At 37.0% G+C, this 20,557-nt stretch overlaps 2 protein-coding genes across 4 annotated transcripts in view; one reads left to right on the top strand and one right to left on the bottom strand.

Moving 5' to 3' along the window:
• The window catches only part of NSMAF (neutral sphingomyelinase activation associated factor), a 299,495-nt gene that overhangs the window by 89,448 nt on the left and 189,490 nt on the right, over nt 1-20,557 (bottom strand). The gene's annotated exons all lie outside the window — the stretch shown is intronic.
• On the top strand, nt 3,685-5,416 carry FAM110B (family with sequence similarity 110 member B). The gene has a single exon (XM_063300240.1). The coding sequence runs from the start codon at nt 4,021-4,023 to the stop codon at nt 5,131-5,133; it is 1,113 nt and encodes a 370-aa protein (XP_063156310.1). The 5' UTR covers nt 3,685-4,020; the 3' UTR covers nt 5,134-5,416.

Here is a 20,557-nt window from a genome sequence, read left to right on the forward strand (position 1 = left end):
TGTTCCTGTGAGTAGAGGTGCTGCATATTTATCACAATAAGTGGGTATTGATATTCTTGTCCCGCATGACTTTGTTTAATCTCTTGTTAAAACTTAAGTAACCATCAGTGAATCTTCAAGTCAGTAAATTCCATACTCCTTAACAATTTTGTCCATCCTGAATCATTGCATAATTATGCTCACTAGCATATTATATTGAAAGAGAAAAACTTCATTGTACATTTTTTCTGCACTGAAAAATATTATAAACATCATGGCTCCTTATTTATTCATCCTTTTTAAAAACTAAAAAGGCTTGAAGTTTATAACCTTTCCTGGGTGGAAGTTGTTTTAAGCCTTCTAATCATTTTGGTTGTCCTTTTCTGCATCTGTTCCAGTTCTTCTCTATTCTTTGTGAGGTGATAATCAGAACTATGTCTTCATCCAGGGGTGTTCCAGAATTCTATTCTGAGAATGGTTGGTCTGTAGATGGGTCGAAAAGTTATACTATTGATTTTATTTCCAGTGCCATTCCAACATGGACTTTGCCTTTTTTGCAGCATCTACACATATAGACATTTTATCAAGATATGATGTAAAACCCCAGATCACTAGTCAGTAATGATGGGGTCTCACTGAAATTAAAATTCTTTGTCCCAATGTGTATTTCTGGACGCTTATTCCAGTGTTTCTCAACCGTGACAACTTTAAGCTGTGTGGACTTTAGCTCCCAGAAATCCCCAATCAGCATACTGGCTGGGGAATTCTGGGAGCTGAAGTCTATACAGCTTGAAGTTGCCAAGGTTGAGAAACACTGCTTTATTGCAATAACCAGAATTTTCAGTTTTAGCACTTATTTTTCCTCTTTAGATGAGTGCGAAAATATATTAGAAGACTCTCAGGAGAATGTTAACTTTTCCATTCAAACAAATGCTTTGACTTCCCATATATTATCTCATCATGATCTTCTGGAGGTCTTAATGCCATAGAAGTAAGTTGTACAAATAACTTTGGCCATCTTACTTGTCACATTTTTCTTCCAAATCAACTATAAACAGCTGAAAAAAATGATAGTGCGGATACCTGGGAGATCTTACTCATTGCATTCTTCAGTTGTAGGAGCAATCTGTTTAGTCTTGCTTTCTATTTTTTTTTACAAGTTCTCCATACAGATCCCATGACCTTTCTGTTTTGTACTTGAAATATGAAGTTGCCCTGCAAAAACAAAATAGTGCAATAGCATGATGAAGAATACTTTGCTGTGCCATCTGATACGAAGACAATCTTCCATTTGGAATTGCTTCGTACTGACTGGTTTGGAGACAGCTAATACAAGCCAGGCATCCATGTGTGCTGAGGAGTGCGTATTGGAATCCTGCATATTTGGCCTCTTCCCTTTCCTCTTTGGGGATCCTTCCTAAATACAGCTCTCGTGTAGAGATACCCTTTTTACCCTTTATTTATATCTACTTCAAAACAAGCTATTTATAAAATCCAACTGCAGTTCCACTTTGCAGATAATCAGATAGCAATCTTTAAGAAACCCACTAGCAGTATTGATATACAGTAGTTTATCAATTAGTTTGAGGATAATGAGATGTTCTACTGTGAATGGTAGTTTTGCTTATTTATTCAAGCAAATCAGAAGCATTATGGCAGAAATAAATAAATTTATCCATGATAAATTTGCAATCAGATAATCAACCATGGTTGATAATGGTTTTTGACATTATTGTTCTATGTCACTTCACTGAGAGCTGTAAATGGAATATTTTAAAACGGAAGATCAAGATGAGATAATATAAGGGAAATCAAACCATTTGTTTGAATGGAAGTTAACATTCTCCTAAGAGTCTGTTCTAATACATTTTCATATGCATTGCTGAAATTAACTTAAGTTACTATTGCAAGCTTAAATGACGAATTAGCTTTACAGATAATCCTTGACTTATGACCACAATTGGGACTGGAACTTCCATTGCTAAGGGAGGTGGTTGTTAAGTGAGTCATGCCTGATTTTACAACCTTTTTGCCATGGCTGTTAAGTGAATCACTGTGGTCATTAAGCAAATCTGGCATCCTCCATTGACTTTGCTCGTTAGAAGCCATCTGGGAAGGTTGCAAATGGCAATCACATGACCCTGGAATGTTGCAACTGTCATAAGTGTGAACTGGTTGCCAAGCGCCTGAATTTTGATCATGTGACTGCAGAGATGCTGCAAAGGTCATAAGTGCGAGGACTGATCATAAGTCACTTTTTTCAGTGCCATCATAACTTCAAATGGTCACTAAACAAACAGTTGTAAGTCGAGGACTACCTGTACTACCATTTTAATACCAAGGCAGTTGCATAGTAAATGGTACCTAATAGAACTTGTAGTTTATATATCACATTACAGTTGTTAGATCTTTAATTACAATTTCCATACTGGATTAAACCAATTTTCTGCCTAGGCTGGAATTATGCCTTCTGATAGCAGTCACCAAATACTGTGAAGTCTATATATTTGTCATGTTTTTTTTCCCCCTAACATTAGCTAATCATAAGTACGTGATATCTTGTAGCAAGATACCAAATACTGCATTGCTTCTTCTTGGATAATAATTAGTTATGGTATTGCATGATTAAATAGCTACTAATCAAGCTGTAATTATTCTTTTTTCTGCATAATTTGATAAACTCTTGTTTGCCTATCAAACATCCAGTTTGTCAATTACCTTGGTTAGTAGCATCTGTCCCAGAGACAGAATATACTAATACCTTTTTGCCATCCAATGCCACATCTACTTCCTTCCTCTTTCTGTTACCAGAGTTGCTAATAGGAAAAAAGTCACCTACTTCTGACTAGAAACCACAGTAATGAAAATAGAGGAAGTACAGATGGAGGGGAAGAGAGGTATGGAACGCAAGGAGAAAGCAGCAAACAGTAGGGGAGAAGGCTGAACTTGGACGGGAGACAGAACATACAAAAGAAATGAGAGAAGGTGCCTCCAGTTTGCAAGGCTGTGTCATACAGTCATACATAGTTTCATATATTTTCTTAGTGGGAGTGTTTATATAATGAAAAGGATCCATAAAATAAACATTATTCTGATCTTAAGTTCATCAGAAATATCTGTAGCCTAGGCATAGATAAAAAAAAAGAATACATGGCTTTTTTAATTCCAGAGAAACTGTATATAAATATACAATATAATATAAAATGCATAACAAGCCTCAGACTCCCAGAGTTCTGGGAGTTTCTTCTGTCTTAAGGATATAAAAGAGAAGACAACGGGAATTTTAGTTTTAGTTAAACCTTGTTTCCCTTTGCCTGCTTTGCCATGTCTCAAATGATACACATAGCCTTGAGAAAGCAAGAAGCCATATCCTATAAATTGTGTATTCAGTACAAGCTTGGAACTATGTACCTGTAACATTTTAAATCATTTAAATTAACCCTAGACTTAAATTGTGAGAAACTAGTATCATGATTAAATGCATGCATATACCTGGATAGGAGAGCAGTAATCCTTACTTGGCGTACAGTCTTAGTGAAATGCATGCTTTTCGGTGATGGCATGATGAAATGCATCAGCTGGAACAACCCACTGCTTTAGCTCAGCCAGCAAGTGAAGGGGTGGGGAAGGAGAGAGCTCTGTTGCTATAGCAGTGATATCATACACTATTGCTAACATGTGGTTGGCTATTTTATGTTTCAGATCACTGCTTGTAGTGGAACACAAAGAAACCGCAGAGACTTCCACATCCTTCAGTGAGAAGAAAGAAACCAGCAGAGCAAGATTAATACTGGCTTGTTTCTGGTGGCCTGTTTGTACAAAGGCTGCCTTCGGGGGTGGGGGGGGTGGAGGGCAGAAGCGAAGGAAGTGTCCCCGATATTTAATGAGCTGTGAAATGAAGCACGGCTGCTTCTCCTGCTAACCTTCAGATTCCAAGGTTCATCTGCTCTTCATTGTGCGTAATATACATGTTTCTGCACCGTGCATTTAGAAGATCCCAGAAAGGAATTCAAAACGGCTGCGGGGGAAAGGCCACCAAACATGCCTACAGAAACACTACAGACAGGTAGCATGGTTAAACCTGTCAGTCCTGCCATCACTTTCACTTCAGCTGTTCCTCTCCGCATTTTAAACAAAGGACCTGATTATTTCCGCAGGCAAATGGAGCCTAATCCAAAAAGACTTAGTGCTGTGGAGAGGCTGGAAGCTGACAAGGCAAAATACGTGAAAAGCCAAGAGGTCATCAACGCCAAACAAGAACCTGTGAAGCCGGCAGTGCTTCCAAAGCCGCCGGTGTGCCCTGCAGCTAAGCGAGCCTTGGGCAGCCCTACCTTGAAAGTGTTCAGCAACAATGCAAAGACTGAGAGTGGGGTCCAGAGGGAGAACCTGAAGTTGGAGATTTTGAAGAACATCATAAACAGTTCAGAGGGTTCCAGTTCAGGTTCAGGTCACAAACACAGTTCGCGAAATTGGCCTCCCCACAAATCTGATACAGGAGACCTAAATCGTCACTCATTTGCAGAATCCCTAAAGGTTTATCCCACCCAAGGTTCTTGCAGTCCTCAAGAAAGCAGCTCCAGTGTGAGTAGAAGGCTACTGGAACAGTCAGCAGAGTCATTCTTGCACGTTTCGCATAGTTCCTCAGACATTAGAAAAGTATCCAGTGGTAAACCTTTAAAAGCAATACCATGCAGTAGTTCAGCTCCGCCTCTGCCTCCAAAACCCAAAATTGCAACCATCACCACGTTGAAATCACCAGAGATGGACTCAGTGGAATCCACTTGTGGAGTAAGCAGACGACCTTCCCTCCAACGATCGAAGTCAGACTTAAGTGATAGATACTTTCGAGTTGATGCGGACGTTGAAAGGTTCTTTAACTACTGTGGACTTGATCCTGAAGAGCTTGAAAATCTTGGAATGGAAAATTTTGCAAGGGCTAACTCTGACATTATCTCTCTCAACTTTCGCAGTGCAAGTATGATCAGTTCAGACTGTGAACAGTCTCAGGACAGCAACAGTGACCTTAGAAATGATGACAGTGCCAATGACCGTGTGCCATATGGTATTTCTGCAATAGAAAGAAATGCCAGAATCATCAAGTGGTTATACAGCATCAAACAAGCTAGGGAGTCACAGAAAGTGTCCCATGTGTGAGTGGGTCTTGGGGAGGGGAGGGGGGCAAAGACTAATTTGTGTATATTCAGTTGTGAATGGTTGTGAAGTCTACTTGAAGTCTTAATACACTTCTCAGATCTCTTTTTATGTTCCTTGTTGTGCAATGTTTTCAAGTTGCATGCCTGTCAACATGTGAACTGACCTGGCTTCTACTTGAATAATAACTAGCTACAGAGCCTGGCTGAGCATACACACATTATCTGCCAAAAGTTTAAGACCAGAATCTAAATAGGGCTTTTGCTTTTGAATACTGTTTACATTAAATGGTAATATGGCTTCTTTATAATAATTTGTAGTCCCTTGAACTTACTTTTTTTAAAAAAAATTGGCCACTTTTGGTGTGTTAAGCACAACTTAATTTAAGATTTAAAAAGAGGAGAAATCGCAAAAATAAGGTTATCATAAACCTTAGCTAGGACAGGATAGTAGTTTGTGGAATAAATGGATCAAATGACCTTTCTGTTAGCTATAACATATAATGCAGCTTGTTTGGTTTTTTGTTGTTTTTCTTTTCCAGATATGGTCCAAGGTTCTCTGTTTTAATGTTCTAGCCAGAGACCCCTCCATACACGTATCCTTCCTACAGTTTTTTTCCAAACACTATAAGTAATTAGGAAAGTGTTTCAGATTTTTTATATTACTATTGTGGATTATGATGTAAAAAAAAGAAAGATCTGTCATATCTTAGTGTCACTAATAATGGGCTTTTTTTTTTTTTTTGGAAAGTGACTGAGATAGTGAACAATGAAAATGATAGTGATGCCTTTAAAGGAAGGTTCCTTGTCTTAAACTTTTGACAGGAATTGTTAAATCCTATTTGCTGATCTTGAATGCCTTTAAATAGACAAAGCACATCATGATTATAAGCTCCTGCTGCTGACTACATTTTTGTAGACCTGTTTGAGCATTTCATGAATAGAAAATGGAAATACACAGCCATAGCCGTGTAAGAGCCTCTTACCCAAGAAACACACAATATAGCTGAACTATATCTGAGAAAGTGTGATTATGTTGTCTTAAATATGTTATATCTTAAGGCTGTGGAAGTTTGTTACAGCTCTAGGAACTGTAGAAACATGACAGTATGTAGCTTTTTTTTGGGTTGTCCCCTTTATACCCCTCTCTCCAGTGTTCAGTGCTGCACGTCAATCTGTTACTTTTTTTTTTTTTTTTAACAAACTTGTGTCTTCCCAATGGTTTAACTGTCACATCAATGTGGCAGTTGTGGTGCATAGCAGAGAAGTTGAAAGTGCAGTGGTCTATTTCATTATTATTATTACTATTATTATTCATGCTTTGAAGTACTTTGCAGCACTATCTTATACTTCGTCAGCTAATAAGAAACTTTTTAATGTGTAAATGCTGTAAGACTTTGTATATATTTCAGTTCTTACGAATTCTTTAAGAAAAGTGTTATGCTAATAAATAGCTTTTGTTGCAGCTACTGCTCATGTGTTTCTCTGTTCCTTTTAATTTGTGATGTTATGGTGGAGAGATAAAGCCAATTACCAAAATAAAATTTCTGGTTCATTGTAGGATGGAACAGGATACCCCTGCTGTATGTGTAGATAACAAATGGGAAGATTGATTGTTGAAGAAAGCTAACTTCTTTTGGGATTCCCTTTCCATCATCATGTAAGGTGGGGAACAGATCTAATATCCGAACCACCTGAACCTTATTTAAATAGAAGTTAACAAATTCCAGGGCAGCATGCATACATTGATCATACATATGATAAGCAATTCATCTGGCCTTCCAGAGCAATTTCTTATTAAAATCTATATTGAAAGATAACTGATAGATTACCACTTTTTTAAAGGGACCCATAGAGACAAGATTATTATTTAAATTGATGGATAAATTAATGGAAAAAATTACTAAGCCTTAAAGTGTTATTAGAGAGCCAGTTTGGTGTAGTGGTTAAGGCACCAGGCTAGAAACTGGGAGACCGTGAGTTCTAGTCCCGCCTCAGGCACAAAGCCAGCTGGGTGACTTTGGCAAGTCACTCTCCCTCAGCCCTAGGAAGCAGGCAATGGCAAACCACTTTGGAAAAACCTTGCCAAGAAAAGTGCAGGGACTTGTCCAGGCAGTCTTTGAGAGTTGCATACAATTGAACAGATTTTTTAAAAAGTGTTATTAGTATGATTATTTTACTAAAGCACATCTAGATACATTACAGTGTGACAAACATCTAAAAGCAAGCCTGAATAAAACAATAGAACCAATGTGAAATTATAATCCCAAAACCTTCTCAGAACAATTGTTCTGATCAGTTTTATGAACTAGATAATTGTATAAATCTAGATTTTAAAAATAGCCCTATCCTTGGCAAAAATAGGAGATGAAAGAAAACCAGCTTAACCTGTCTGTCTTGTCAATCTGTATTAAGTCTTCTTTATGGATAGTTAAGTACTATATACTGAGAGGAGCCTTTCCTAACGTCTACCTCCGCTTTAGCTGCTCTAAGAAAGAATATAATGAGATCTTTACAGAGAATCTGCTGTGGAAGCTGTTTATATTAGGACTGTGCAGCTTTTTGGATTCAAAGCCGAAGGTGGTCTGGAGCATTTCTGGCCCTGAAGGTAGCATCTCTTTAAAGCTGTCACAGTTTTTCCTGCAATTGTATAGGTACTGTGCAATCTCATGAAAATAAGTGTTTCATTTAAAGAGTTGTAGACAGGAAATAGTTACATGCCCCCACATATTCTGAAGCACCTTTTTGTTTTGAATGTGAAACACTGCACAACCCTATTTCATATATGCAAAGAAATGCTTTGTCAAAAGAAGTATCAACTAGTGCAGAAAGTCTGTTAATCACTTGTTCCCAGATTTTCTTAAGAGATTTGCAAAACCTCCACTTACCCTGATGATGCGGATGTAGTAACAGAAGATGAGTATTAGAGATTCACTTTCCTTATATTCCCTGTATCACATGGAAAATGCTGGTTAGGGTGATGAAATCTGTTGAGAGTACAATACCACATGGAAGAGTTTAAAGAAAGCTTTGTATGCTAGAATTGAAGTGGACAAGCATTTGGTCCATACAGATAACTGATGAGAAACTGTCATATTGTTGCATGCGTAATGCACATTAAAAAGTGCTGAAGTTTTGATCATATTATCACTGCCACCATATTGACTTTTGTGACCCTCTCCTGTGGATACTTCTGTTCAATATCTTCAGTGATTTGGCCTCCAGGGGACCTCATCTAAAGCACAAGTCTTTCAAAGGTCTCTACTCCATCCTGCCATCTTGGTCCACCATGTGGTCTAAGAAGGCTTCCAGCAGCATAGCTGCTGATCACTTCACTACTGCCTCTGGATATACAACTCACTGCTGGAACTAGTCTTCATGGAATTCAGCCACAGCCTCCTGGCGAGCCACCATGAATCAACTTCCCTGTATCTTTACCTCCATCTCCTGCTCCAAGCCTCTGATCACTTTGTAGTTCCAAACACCATCTCACCCCATTTGCATCAACATGATTTTCCACCAGCTCTCGGGGACATCGTTCAAAACCTTTCCAACAAAAAAACATCATTTCTCCATGAAATCATTCCCACTGACAGCACCAAAGGACAGACCCCCATGAAAGTAGCCACCATTCAGAGCCATCTTTAAAAAAGAAACATGGTTTATAATTATCTCTGATGCATCCTCTCTTCTATGCAGCACTAAATTTGTGTGTGAAGAATTGTATCAATTAAATTTTTAAATTTTAATATACCAGATATAAATGTATGAGCAAGCCAAGTAATGCATGATGCATATTAGGTTCCTCCAGTAACAAAATTATATCAGCTCTGTAATGGGTACTAATATGTCCAGCCAGCTTCAGAATTTTCATAAATTTATTTAATTTTGTTATAGTTGCAATCTGGATTGTTCTTTCATGGCTTGATGTAATAGTCACAAGAGTCATGAAGCCAATCACCACTGCTGACTTCTCTGATTCCTGCAGTTTTGTCCATCTATGGAAGCTGTACATAATTCTCAAAAGAATGAGCACAAGTCTCTGCTCATTCAGCAGTACAGTACTTAATGCTCTGAGAAAGAGAATTGAACTGCAAAAATCAATCACCTGGAAAATGCCAACAGTACCACCAATCAAATCATCTTGCATAGACACATATTTTAAAAGTGCATAAATTGCAACATTAAAGGTTTTAGTTGTGAAGTATAAATTAATAGCTTGATTGACTAGCTGAGTTACATTTTAACTTGGTGATTCTCCACCTTTTCTTTTAAATAGACTACTGCATCTTCATCAAAAACTTTTGAAGCTCATCCAGTAAGCCATGAGTTGGCAACATGACACCTGTGTCCCAATGAAACAGGTGAGCTCCCCTAATGGCATTCATTAGACCCCCAAACTAAATATTATTTCATTAAAAACATACTGAAAATCTGTATCTCATGAGATTTTTTTTTTGTTATTTGTACCTGAAATCTTGCCAAATTTAGTGAATACACTAATTCTTGCAAGGTACAGCGATTTCCTGAATTTTTCATCGTTTTGAAAATTCTTTTTTTTTTAATACCTACATCAGTATCCATAGATACCACCAATGATCTGTTTGTGCTTGAAAACAAAAATAAAATACACAAGATACCAAATTGTGGAAGGTGGATATGGGGGTCACATTTTAATGAATATATTCTAAACCAAGGGTGGGTGGCATAATATCCTGGGCATTCATTCCTTGTCACCCACCAGGCTTAATGCATCGCCTGATTTATTAAAAAAAAACACTTGTATTTAAAATAAATCAATTGGGAAGCTGGTATGCTGCAAAGCAAAACACCAGGCATAATCATCATCTTAAAAGGCTGCTTCTTGGTTCCATACAGAACTCAAAGCATTCTTAGAAACTGAAAACAGTGACTGGCTACAGTTTAGAAAAGTGGCCACCTGCCCAGAAGGCTGATGCAAAACAATCAGGAAAGGGTACTGGGAGGAAACCTCTCAGGTGGCTTTCTGATACATGGATGTTTTGTAATTAGTCACACATAGACCATAGCAAATGTTTTGTGAATAAGCAGCCTTCCTATGTGGCACCTTTTTTGCCAATGTATCCAAGCATGCTCACAAGATTCTAAATTTACTACTAGCTCAAAAAGTTTGTCTGCCTACCTTTACATTCATTATGTTTCACATCAATCTCTTCACTTTCTCCCACTGAGGTGCTGACTGAAATATATATCAGTCATTTGACAATATTAAAGTTGATGACCTTGTGAATAAATAAAAAAGTGCTCAAGGCAGAGCTGCTATGGGCATAAGGCAACAATTCTGCCTTCAGAATTAGAAGTTGCAGCCACCCACATCTCTGTGTTTGGTTTGATTTTTGCTGGAGGAACTGAAAAAAAAAATCAATTGCAATAGCAAGTCTTTGAAATTTGGCTTGCTTCTTTATTTTGCTGATGTTTCATTTTCTGCATTGTTTTGAAGATATAAAAGTTCTAGCTAAGCTGCTCAAGTGATCAGTTGTGATTCTGTCTGATGACTCATTTGCCTTGGCTCTACGTCATCAGTGAAGAGATGAAATCTTTACGAAGTTTGTAACCGTTTCAAACACAAAGTCAGCTAAAGTTAATACCATAACCAACAAGAAAAGAGAACAATAGGTTTATGTGTGGAATGCCAGATTTAGCACATAGGAAATTTTGAATCTTAATGAAAAGAAAACAAAAAGTTCAGGTATAGATACCCTTCATAGCATCTTCTAAAAACATAGGATTATAAAGAAGTAAAAACTGATTCTTAGCAAGTATATGTATGACCTACTTTTCAAGCATCTTATTTCATGGAGTCAGCTTTGCCTTTAAGGATGATTGAACAGTGTATTTTTTTCTATTCCAAATGCAGATAACATTTTAGAAGGGATATCTTCACGTCTTATTTAAAGTAATAACATAATATGCTGCTTTATCTACAGTGTTGAACATATTTATTTCCATTTCAGGCCAAACAATTTTCACATATCTTCTCTGTTAACTCTGACCTGCAAATGACTTGGGAATATGTGTTTTGCTAATGTGCCTTGCTGCATGAAAATTATGGTATTAAACCTCAAAAAATGCTTAAGTCACTCTATCTGTATCATGCATATCTGCAAGAATATTGGTTTACCTGTGTCTGGCATAAATTGAAGCTATTCTCATGAAAACCTGTCCTCTGAACAGTTTATGGACTGAACTCTCCTTGGCTGTTATGTTGTTCAGAGCATTTGTGAATAAAACCTGGCATAAACCTGCAGGTTTCCCAAGATTCTCGGGTTTGCATTTTTACCAGCTGTTAAACATAAACTGGTAAATTAAATGAATGTCATTTTCCTAGATGTTTAATGTGCATATTCTGAATACCTTTAGAGAAGGCAAGTAACTTGGAAAGATACTATTGTTCTCTATGTTTCATACAGCATGCAGTACTAATGTACAAGTAGATATACAAGGAAGTCATATTTCTAGTCCTCATGGTATTGTAAATAATTGGAATAACTATTTTGTTATATATTATTTCATCATGCTTAAATGCCAAAATGGGGATTTCTTCCCCCCCCCCCCCGCTTTTCTTGCAAAATCTTTGATGCCAGATAACTTCCTAGGATAATTTGCAAAAAATTAAAAATTACAAAACCATTAGAACATTAAAATTAAATAAAATACCATATTAAAAGGGGTCAGAATTTTTAAAAAATGAAGAAAATCTAATAATTTTACAAAAGATTAATAGTACTCAAATTTGGCAGTACAGAAAAATCGTTTAATTTCTATTTATTTATGTAATCAAGTTCTGCTATCTACTGCTCTCCCTTTCTAAACCCTCCTGCTTTTCTTCCTCTTCTCAAACGGATTTATAAAATAGAACGTAAAAATAAAAGAAAATATATTACAGATGACTTCAAAATCTGAATGCAAATCGTCAATTCTTAAAACACTTAAAATGAGAGGATTTAAACACATGTCCCAAATTTAGCAACACATTATATGAAAGATTTAGATCTTAAGAAAGATCCTTAGCTGGCATTATAACACACCAAAATTGGCCAAATTTGACATCAAAGTAGGTACCAGACAAGCCTACCTAAATAAGTGTATTTCACAGTGTTTGTTACAGAATTGCCATTTTCTGTCTCTGTATATCAACCATCATTAAATTGTCCATCAAATCAAAGAAAACTTTTGGTAATTTGCCTCGAGTGATTTTACTATTTTTCCCAGAAGTTCTATCCAGGTGTGGGGAGATCACTCCATTCCAATCCCCCATCAAACACCAATTTTCATAAGAGAAACCTTAGTCTCTCCACAAGTCCTGTATAGACATGGTATTGTAGTCTTTTATAGAACAGTACTTTATCCTCATTTGGGACATAAATTCCCAGTATCAAAGTCTTAGTCCTATCAAATTAACTTCCACCCCAACCAATCTACGGTGTTCATCAGTCAATACAAGTTCTGCTTTTAGTTGGGGATTTATGTACATTAGGTTGACACATGACTTCAAAAGACTAAACAATGCATAGCACTAAACAGAAAATGAACACTTATGCTGGCATCAAACTTCCAATATCCTGAATATTTTTTCTTTCCTGCAAAAGAGACAGTTTTTCTCAATTTACTTTCAGTAAATTTTTAGGGTTATTTATTTGTTTTGGGTTATTTTTGCAAACGTCTCTCTCCTCTCCAGGAGCCTGTATCCTCCATGGCCTCCCCAACTTCTTGATCTGAAAAATCTGTATGCATATAATTCCTATGTAATACTTTTCTTTGGGACTCAACTGAAAAGTGGGAAGCCAAAGAGGCTGATGGCTACATATACTCTATATAAAAAAGACAATTACTCAGTCAAAGGCAGGACACATCCCCCATACAAACCTAAGCAATAAATTAGTAAGTATATAAATCCCCCCATAGTTATTATATTAACTTATTATTACTTCAATTACTACTGTACACACATTCCTCATTCTTTGAACATATGTGCATGGAAACTTAAGGGAAAACTCCTCCAGGCTACCCTCCATTAATATTACCAAGAATTAGTAGATTCTTCTATGCCTGATTTATTTGTGGAAAATGTAAAGTTGAATGGTTTGTTTTATTTTTGGGAGATTGTGTTTTTGTCTTCGTAAAACAAAATTCTGTCATCAGATCTAGTGGATGTGATCAAAGCACCTTATCTTGACAGAGGTTTTTCAAAAGCAGTAAAAGTATATTAGTTTAGACTGAAAAATGTTTGGTTCCAAAGTAAGTTGCCAATGATTAGTCTGGGTCTGTTCAAAAGAACTAGAAGAAGAAATATTAATGACTATGTAACAGCAAGATTAAACCATCAAACTATTCTGATAAAGGAAGTTGTAAAGCTTCCATAAACTCCATAAGTAGATTTCTATTTTACCTCCCGTATTCTGTATACAGAAAAAATGGCTAGGAAATGACAGATATTCATCTCTTGCATGGCTTTATTTTTTTCTTCTCTTCCTGTAAATAAAACTTTATGATGTGCAATATTAGCTTAGCTTAATGTAAAACAAATCCTTCATGGAATGGAGGTCTGCAACAGGGATGATTTACGATTTAAGAAAATTTCTGGAACTGGAGGCCCAGAAAAGCTAGAAAATAGGTCATTTCACCCAACTTGCCCTAAATTAACTGAGCTTTTGCAACGCAACTATTATCCTTTTGTTTTTTATGATTAGTAAGTTATAATAACTCAGCACTTGGTAATATAAGTAATCATTAGTGAATAAAGCCTAAATTTTAATTAGTTTCTCACTATAAAATATAGCAGCCTGACAGGTAATAATATTTAGCATTTCAGATGGTAAAGAGAAAATTCTATTTTTTCTATACCATCTGTACCCTATCTATAATGTCCTCTTTTCTTTTATTCATTAAAGAACTTGAAATGTATTTCGCTTAATCACAGCAGGCACACATACTTAGCAGTTTCAGGCTAGCCAGCAGTGGTCTTATCTGAATTCTCTGAGCTGAACAGGCAACCAGACAGACAGTCAGCCTGAAGATCCAGCAAGCAATAAGGCACCTGCAGCAGCTTCAGAAGACAATGAGTCTCAGCAGGTAAGAAATGATTTGGATACCGAGGGGTTGGATTCTCATGGACCATTTCACCCGAGAACACACTGGATGCTACAGAGGGCTGGCAAAGGCAATCAGCATGCCTCCTTGAGAGGGCAACACCATCCCCAATCAAGCCACACCAGCAGCTGGGGCTACTGGAAAGCAGTGTTCAGGTCTTCGCTCCTGTATTGGGAAGAACTCTTAGACTCAGGGCCTGCTTTTCAGTTGCACTTGCTCCTTGCCCTGTAAGGCACACCCCAAGCTTGATGTTTAGATTGGCTTGTATAATTCTCTGATGCTCAAAGACTGTTATAGACAACTCTTATGGCTCTGAACCTGCCCCCCCCCCTCTCACACACACAGTTTGCTAATCATTCAAGTGACAGGACAAGTTATGGACTCTGTAAACTTCCCAAGTGTTAAGTGTTTTCTGGCCAATTTCTCACCTAATTTCTGCTATTGTCAAGAAGTTTACAATGCAGCAATAAAGCCTTTCAGACTTATAATTGCCTGGCTATATATGCTGCTGAATTCTTTGCTTATAATTTGCAGCTGGCAACAAGTATCTCCCCTTTAATGTTTCTTGAGCTAATTTGTCCAAAACTTCCTTATAAAAATGGGCAAGTCACAGTCACCTACTGCAGCTATTGCATACAGATACTATATCTGGGCTGCAAAAATCTAAACAATCACTAGATAAAACCAAATGTCTGCATATGTTTGCTGCCACCTAAGGGTTAAATGGATTTTTGTAGCCCAGATGCAGTAGTCCTATCTATGAGCAGCAGTTGCAATAGTAATTGTGACCTGTCCGTTTTTTACAAGGCATTCACAGGTGCTGCTAAGTGTTGCAATGGTATTTTTATTTTGTATGTGATTTTATCTAAGTGTAGTACAAAAAAACACAAGAAGTCAAGCTTGTGTAACATTCCTAGAGATCCTGCCAATGTAAGGATTGATGAAAAGAAGTAGAGATTAATCAGAGCTGTCCAGGACCACACAGACCTTGCTATTCTGAACCTGACCCAGAATGTTACAGCAGAATCAGGAAGGCCAGCCAACAACAATGCAATACTGTATCCAGTTGGGACACTACCAAGCCATTTCAATACATGTAAGAAATGAATGAATTCTATGGATTTTCAGAAAATGAAAATAACACATTATTGTAGATTCATTAAGACACTTTCTCAATGGTAAGAACTCCTACATTTTGTAATACAGAAGATGACTGCAGCTGAAAATCCTGAAAAAAGAGAGAGAGAGAGAGGGGGTAGCAGAAAAAGGAAGATGATCACTATAACAAATGTTTGGTCTTCTCTAAATTTATCTTAATGCAGTGGGAATACAATCAACTATAAGCCCCAGAACTGCAGTTGCAGAGGGAAAATCACAACATGTCATCTGACACCAGGACAAAAGAACACACCTAGAGGTCACCAGCGTAAATAGGACAGTTAAACTGAAAACTGTATTGTTAATACCTAATGAACTCAAAGAAGAGAAGATTTTGTGATCAAGGATGTCAAGTGCTATGGAAAAATTCAGAACACTTTCTTAAGCTACCAATGGAGGGGGTTGGTATTGAGATAAAACCCCAACAATCATCAGGGGATATGATAGCACGGTTGAAATTTATATATTGTTCCATGGTGCAGGTCACAAATAATGCATTTAAGTTACCAGAAGGCAGATTCTGATTGAGTTTTTTTTTTAAAAAAACACCTGATTTGAAAAGACAAATCAGAACTTAATGACAAAGTAAATAAAAGTGACCAAACCCTGAGGAACACCCACAGATAAATAGAAGGTCTGAAAGCAAAAAGCCTTCCATTTAATCAAAAATATGAGATGAAAAATGTAGGGCTGAAACCAGGAAAAACTGTATTGTTAATACCTAATGAACTCAAAGAAGAGAAGATTTTGTGATCAAGGATGTCAAGTGCTATGGAAAAATTCAGAACACTTTCTTAAGCTACCAATGGAGGGGGTTGGTATTGAGATAAAACCCCAACAATCATCAGGGGATATGATAGCACGGTTGAAATTTATATATTGTTCCATGGTGCAGGTCACAAATAATGCATTTAAGTTACCAGAAGGCAGATTCTGATTGAGTTTTTTTTTTAAAAAAACACCTTTTTAAACAGTAAGAGCAGTTTGACAGTAGAATCAATTACGCAGAGAAGGAGTGAGCTTCCCTTTATTTAAATGTGTCCAAGTAGAGGCTTAAAAACCACCTGTCTAGGATATTATAATATGGATTTCTGTGATGAGCAGGCATTTGACAAATCATTTATTTGTTAATTTATAAATTTTCTAGTATGACCAACTAGACTAGATTTCTTAAGAAATCTACATATTATGGACTCCTTCAAAGCAACTGGCATCTACCTCTCATGTAAGAAGCATTTCTGATTCCATTCCAAAAAGGTCTTTCAAAGCTGAGTGTGAACATTACATCTGTCTGCAATTCCTTAAAGCAGTCACTTCTTTTCTAGAACAGTGCAGCTGCCATGTGGTACTGAGATATATGCAGTTGCTTTAAAGAGTTTTAGAGAGACCCCCTGTGCATTCTGAAGGACAGCCCTAGGGTTAATCACACTACAGAATCATCCAATTAATGTCCTCAGCTTATCTCAAATAAAGGACAGGGATTAACAGTGCTTATGGTCAGACACACAACACAAGCCTTATTCCTCATATGCTGCAGCTGATCTCACATGACTGGACCAGATTGAACTATGGGTTCCTTATTTGGACTTGTACTGTAAATCTATAATGGGACAATAGCTTTGACGGAATCACCAGCACTCTTCATCTGTCAAATCTCCAAGAACATTAAAAATCATTCACATTCCCTAAATCTCTGGGACAGATCATTTAAATGGATTCCCCACCCTATCAGTAGGAGAGATGGCTATCAATCCAAACTGGATGTTTTCCTCCAGACAGACACAGATACATTCAGGAGCACAGTTTAGGTACTGTTGTTCAACCAATTGCAAATCCATCTGGCAATGGGATTATCCATCCCACACTGTTCTATTTTATCAAGAAGGTATGGCCAACTCTATCAAATGTGTTTCTGTGGTCTAAGTATACTACATCCACAGCATTTCCTTGATCTACTGATCTACTCATTTTGTAAAAAAAAAAAAGCAGTAATATTTATCTAATGCATCTTGGTAATGCAGAGCAGATTTTTCTCACCAACAATTAAACTGTGAGTGATTGATTAAAGAACTACAGATCAGGGGATGGGCTGACAGGAAAAGTTAACATAACACAAAACCAATTGAAATGGCCAAGTATATCCATGTTTTTAATGGCTATCTACAATTTCTTATAGTCTACAAAGTCAGTAGGCTTAATGTAAGGTGATAAAAAAGTATAATCAATATATGCATTTTTGAAACTCTCTTGTCTTTTCCATTATCTACTGAATGTTGGGTACCCCTATCTCTTATGAAACAAGCTTCTATATTTGGCAGTTTTCACTCCAAGTATTGCTTGTCTGGATTGCAAAAATGTAATTTTATAGTAGCATAATCACCCTTTAAAAAAGTGGTGCCCTCCATATAAATTGGGCCTACAACTCCAAGAATTCCAAATTCATTAAGAACTTTTAGAGTTGCAATCCAAACAAATGTGTTTAGTTGAAGAATGATGGGCCAGGTGTGTGGTTTCTGTCTCCTGTTTCAACAATCCTAACGCAGAAAAAAAAAATCCTGCTGTTATCCATGCATGTAATATGATCCTAACCAGGGGCATCAGCCTGAGGGAGAGGCAAGGGGGCCAAGATGGTAGCTGTGACTGTGTGCCCCTTTCTATGAATGTTAACATACACATGTACAAAAAGGTGGGGCATCTTTCTCTCCCATTGCAGATACCCCAGTCCTACCCATTTGACATCATTGCTCTGTCCACTTAGGTCACTGACTCTCCAAAACTACTAAGCACAACTCCCAGTCACTAAAACCACACATGCTCTTTTATAAGGAGTATTGCTGCTTATTAATTATTTTTGGATTCTTCATTTATTTCATTTGTGACATTAGAATTCCTCCGCCTCCTCTTTTCCTTCTGGTGGTATTTGACTATGTTGCTCTTAAGCAACAATCATAACTAGCCAATCTCACAGCTAGAGCACACAGCATTTCAGAAACATCTAATGCACTGACTGGAGAAGAATGTCCTCTTTTCCCTATAACTGAGAAAGCTTTCTTGGCAAAAGATGTAACCAAACTGCACATATGAAAATGTCATCTGCATCTTGTGGAACAACTGGGTATGACTAAATTTTTTTGTGAACATAACACAGATTCCAAATTGGCAAATAATGTGTGAAGTTGAGAGGTCTGGCATAGATCCTCTAATCAATACCAAATAGACTTGTGTTGGCATAAATTAACTCTGTCCAGACTGCTTAAAACAAAACACATAATATCAAGGCACATTTTTGTACTGGTTGGATGAAAAGCATTAAATGCTACATTATGTTTCTTTCTGTATGACTTTGAATTTTATTCTAAACACCTAGTGTCTCCTAGAAACAATATTTTACATCATTACATTTGTGAAAAATTATTAACACATTGCAACAGCACAGTGAGGCTTTTTTAATGTACCATAGAAAACTTCAACAATGTTTTGCTTCTCTATTTATGATTTTCTGTTTCCAATAAGTGTCCTGCCCTTGCAACTGCTATTCTTTCACACAATCTCTATTATAAACAAATTAAGTTGTTTTGAGTCATGATGCTTTTAGCATTACACTGGTTGGTATAAATCACACTTAATGAGCTTCCTCATTATTCAGTTTGCTAACCAATATAACTAGAGGAAAAAAAAACACTGCCAGGCTGTAATTAATGTTTGAAAAATATATTTGCTACCTATTAATAAGAGCTGTGCTTTGGTCTCATAAAAGTAAAATGGGAGTGTAGGTCTGCTATGTTATCCCTACAGCTACGAACTACTAAAAGAAGAAAGGAAGAAATTGACAATTCACTGCCATATAAGAATAATAGATGGAACTATCACAAAACGTGGGTAGTACTGCTGGACATTTTCAAAACTATTAGGTAAAGGAAGAGAAAACTGTTAGGATTCCAAGAATCATGTCAGCATATAGGCAGAATAAATGTAGTTTTGTGCTGCCAACAATGTTACCTTATTCAGTGAGCAAGAGTGTAGTAAGGAATCCAAGGAAATGTTTTATAACATCTGTAGACTAGATATTTCAGTTTTTATATATATATATATATATATATATATAATTAATAAATAAATGATTAATTATTAATTAAATAAATTTTAATTAAATTTTCTCAATAGACTACTGTTTTATTTCTGTTCTATTAACTCACTTCATAACCAAAGGGTTTATTAGTATTAATGCTAACTATTACATATAACAGCATCTCCATTCCTTGCATTCAATATCAGGAATATTGCAAATGATATTATTTTGTTCTTGCAGTAAGAATCCTGCAGAAAATACTCAAAGATTTTTTATACAGAACATAATCATGGAACGTAAGATTCTATAGTCTGAATGGAACTGAACCTTCACTGGATGATACAGGCAGGGCTCGATTTGTGCGGTTAATGAATCCCACAGAATGGGCACATTGATCCAATTTGTACTGTTCAAAGTGATATTTCTAGAGAGAATAGGGGAATTGGTTGCATCTTGTCAGAAATAGGCAATAAAAATTTTTAAACATCTTTAAGAAGTGTGGACTTCTACTCCCAGAATTCCCCAACATGCTATTCCACCAGGACCACAGGCTACCAAATCCTGCTATTAGACAATTTTCTGGCTGTTGTGCCCTTCCACATTTCTCTTCCTGGAAAGCAAGTGCCAATCATTTTCTTTCCTGTGGGTAGGTCTTTCTGGAAATATATGCTTCTCCCTCTCCCTTTCTTTCTCTCTCTCAACACACATTTATCCTATCTATCTATCTATCTATCTATCTATCTATCTATCTATCTATCTATCTGACTTTATCACCGCCCATCTCCCCCGTTGTTGTTTATTCGTTTAGTCACTTTCAACTCTTCGTGACTTCATGGACCAGCCCACGCCAGAGCTTCCTGTCAGTCGTCAACACCCCCAGCTCCCACAGGGACGAGTCCGTCACCTCTAGAATATCATCCATCCATCTTGCCCTTGGTCGGCCCCTCTTCCTTTTGCCTTCCACTCACCCTAGCATCAACATCTTCTCCAGGCTGTCCTGTCTTCTCATTATGTGGCCAAAGTATTTCAGTTTTGCCTTGAATATCATTCCCTCAAGTGAGCAGTCTGGCTT

Source organism: Candoia aspera, chromosome 3 (genome assembly GCF_035149785.1).
Source record: "Candoia aspera isolate rCanAsp1 chromosome 3, rCanAsp1.hap2, whole genome shotgun sequence".
NCBI classification, from domain to species: domain Eukaryota; kingdom Metazoa; phylum Chordata; class Lepidosauria; order Squamata; family Boidae; genus Candoia; species Candoia aspera.

Coding starts and splice junctions, on each gene's coding strand:
- FAM110B (XM_063300240.1), top strand. CDS start 4,021: ATGCCTACAGAAACACTACAGACAGGTAGCATGGTTAAACCTGTCAGT.